Source organism: Phoxinus phoxinus (genome assembly GCF_949152265.1).
Source record: "Phoxinus phoxinus genome assembly, chromosome: 5".
Taxonomy (NCBI): Eukaryota; Metazoa; Chordata; class Actinopteri; order Cypriniformes; family Leuciscidae; genus Phoxinus; species Phoxinus phoxinus.
Window position 1 is genome coordinate 44,260,594 of NC_136880.1, and position 2,500 is coordinate 44,263,093.

At 46.3% G+C, this 2,500-nt stretch overlaps 1 protein-coding gene across 3 annotated transcripts in view; it reads left to right on the forward strand.

Moving 5' to 3' along the window:
* The window catches only part of ncstn (nicastrin), an 18,201-nt gene that overhangs the window by 4,901 nt on the left and 10,800 nt on the right, over positions 1–2,500 (forward strand). For all 3 annotated transcript variants that reach the window (XM_079612981.1, XM_079612979.1, XM_079612980.1), the window contains exons 5-8: positions 439–584; positions 1,214–1,364; positions 1,459–1,571; positions 1,943–2,095. In XM_079612981.1, coding sequence (XP_079469107.1) covers positions 439–584; positions 1,214–1,364; positions 1,459–1,571; positions 1,943–2,095 — 563 coding nt within the window. The remainder of the gene's footprint in view (positions 1–438; positions 585–1,213; positions 1,365–1,458; positions 1,572–1,942; positions 2,096–2,500) is intronic.

The window sequence follows — 2,500 nt, forward strand, 5'->3', positions numbered from 1 at the left end:
AGAGTGAGTGTGAGAGTGAGTGTGAGAGTGAGTGTGAGAGTGAGAGTGAGAGTGAGAGTGAGAGTGAGTGTGTGTGAGAGTGAGTGTGAGAGTGAGTGTGAGAGTGAGTGTGAGTGTGAGAGTGAGAGTGAGTGAGTGAGTGAGTGAGTGAGTGAGTGAGTGAGTGAGTGAGTGAGTGTGAGAGTGAGTGTGAGTGTGAGTGTGAGAGTGAGTGTGAGAGTGAGAGTGAGTGTGAGTGTGAGTGTGAGAGTGAGTGTGAGTGTGAGAGTGAGTGTGAGAAAATAAACATTTAATTACTTGATTATTACATTAGAATTGTGTGATGAAATAGACAGAAGGGGGAGAAACTAAAGAAATGACCAATGCTCCTAAAATACACACATTCCCATGCCCGTTTAATCTCCAGTGTGTGTATGATTGTGGTTTCCTCATGTTTAGGTGTGTATTCTGCGAGTTACGGGCCTGAACTCGCGAACTGTAACGTGACCGCGTGGAATCCTCTCGGGAACGGACTCTCCTATGAAGACTTCTCTTTCCCTGTGTTTGCTCTGAAAGATGAGAACCAGACTCAGGTCATCCGAAAGGTGTGTGTGTGTGTGTGTGTGTGTGTGTGTGTGTGTGTGTGAGAGTGTGTGTGTCTGTGTGTGTGTTCATCAGTGCAGTTTTAAACAGCATCTATTCTGCCTTCCTTGTGTTGATCTGTGTGTAGTGTTGATAAGCTCCAGTTCTTCTCTATATCAGAGTCAGTGTTTCTGAACGCCTGAAACGCCTCCACTGTAGTCTCGAGTTTCTCCCGGGAACACGTCTCAATATTCCTCATTATAATAATTAATGCGCAGAATAAAGGGGCGGGGCCTGGTTGAGTTAGTTAGTAGTGTGTTAAACTGGCGGTTATGGTAAGGGCGGGACATTTCCCAAACACACTCGACCAATCACAGCACACTGCACCAGCCGACCAATCAGAGCATAGTGTGCTTTTCAGAAGGAGGGGCTTCATAGAGACAGGAAGTGAACAGAGCGTTACTGACAGACTGGGAAGAGAGGAGCCGCAACACTGGAGAATATGAGGAGAATAATCAACATTCCAGCAGGAGAACATGTTCTAGCGGAGCCTGAGAACAAGTGCATAATATGCCTTCTTTAACGTGTGTGTGTGTGTGTGTGTGTGTGTGTGTGTGTGTGTGTGTGTGTGTGTGTGTGTGTGTGTGTGTAGTGTTACGAGGACCATAACCTGCGTGTGAACGGAAGCGCTCCTCAGTATCCGCTGTGTGCGATGCAGCTCTTCTCACACATGCACGCCGTGACCGACACCGTGACGTGCATGAGGCGCACGGACCTGCAGAACCGCTTCAGCATCAACCCAGGTACACACACACACACACACACAATCACACACACACTCACACACACTGTTTCTATCACGTGCTCATGACTTTATCTGTGTTTGCATCCTATCAGAAGTTATGTGTGACCCTTTGAGTGATTTTAACGTGTGGTCGTCGACTCGGCCCCTGAACAACAGCGCCAAGGGCCACAAGGCCAACGAGAGCGTCGTCATCGCAGCCACACGGGTGAGGAACACACACCGAACACACCAACAAAACACACCAAACACACCAACAAAACACACCAGCAGAACATCATCAGCGGGTCTAATCTGGGCGACAGAACATTTGTGGCCGTTTTCCATAATTTGGTGTTTCCTTCCTACACTCCATCAAAGAAGCGTGATTACATCAAAGCTTTACTGAAGAAAAGGCAAACGGTTCGGGCACATGTGACCTTTATCAATGCCATAATCCTAATGTATAAAGTCATATGGCTGCATAGATCACATGACCAACCAACTACTACTCTGGAAGTGCCTCTACTCTGAGGTTTAGTCTACGCACCTCGTTTGGACTCATTTTAAGGCGACTAATTTGAAGTTGTTGTGTCTCAGCTCGACGGCAGGTCGTTCTTCTGGGAAGAGGCTCCAGCGGCCGAAGGAACCGTGTCTGGGATCGTCACCCTATTGGCTGCCGTTCATGCGCTTCAGCCTGTCACTCAACAGGCTCCGCCCCCTCGCAATATCTTCTTCACCTTCTTCCAAGGGGTCAGTGTTTCCTTACGTTCTCCAGCTCTGGTTTACACATTTTCTTGACTCATTATTTGATCAGCCTGCCAGAAGTGAAAGCGTGCTCATGCATAACTCACAAGGTGCTTAAAGGGATAGTTCACTTTAAAATTAAAATTCTGTCATCATTTACTCACCCTCAAGTTGTTTCAAACCTGTATGAGTTTCTTTCTTCTGCTGAACACAAAGAAAGATATTTTGAAGAATGTCAGTAACCAAACAGTAGTCTGTACCCATTGACTTCCATAGTATTTTTTTTTCCTACTATAGCAGTCAATGGGTACAGACTACTGTTTGGTTTCTGACATTCTTCAAAATATCTTTCTTTGTGTTCAGCAGAGGAAAGAAACTCATACAGGTTTGAAACAACTTGAGGGTGAGTAA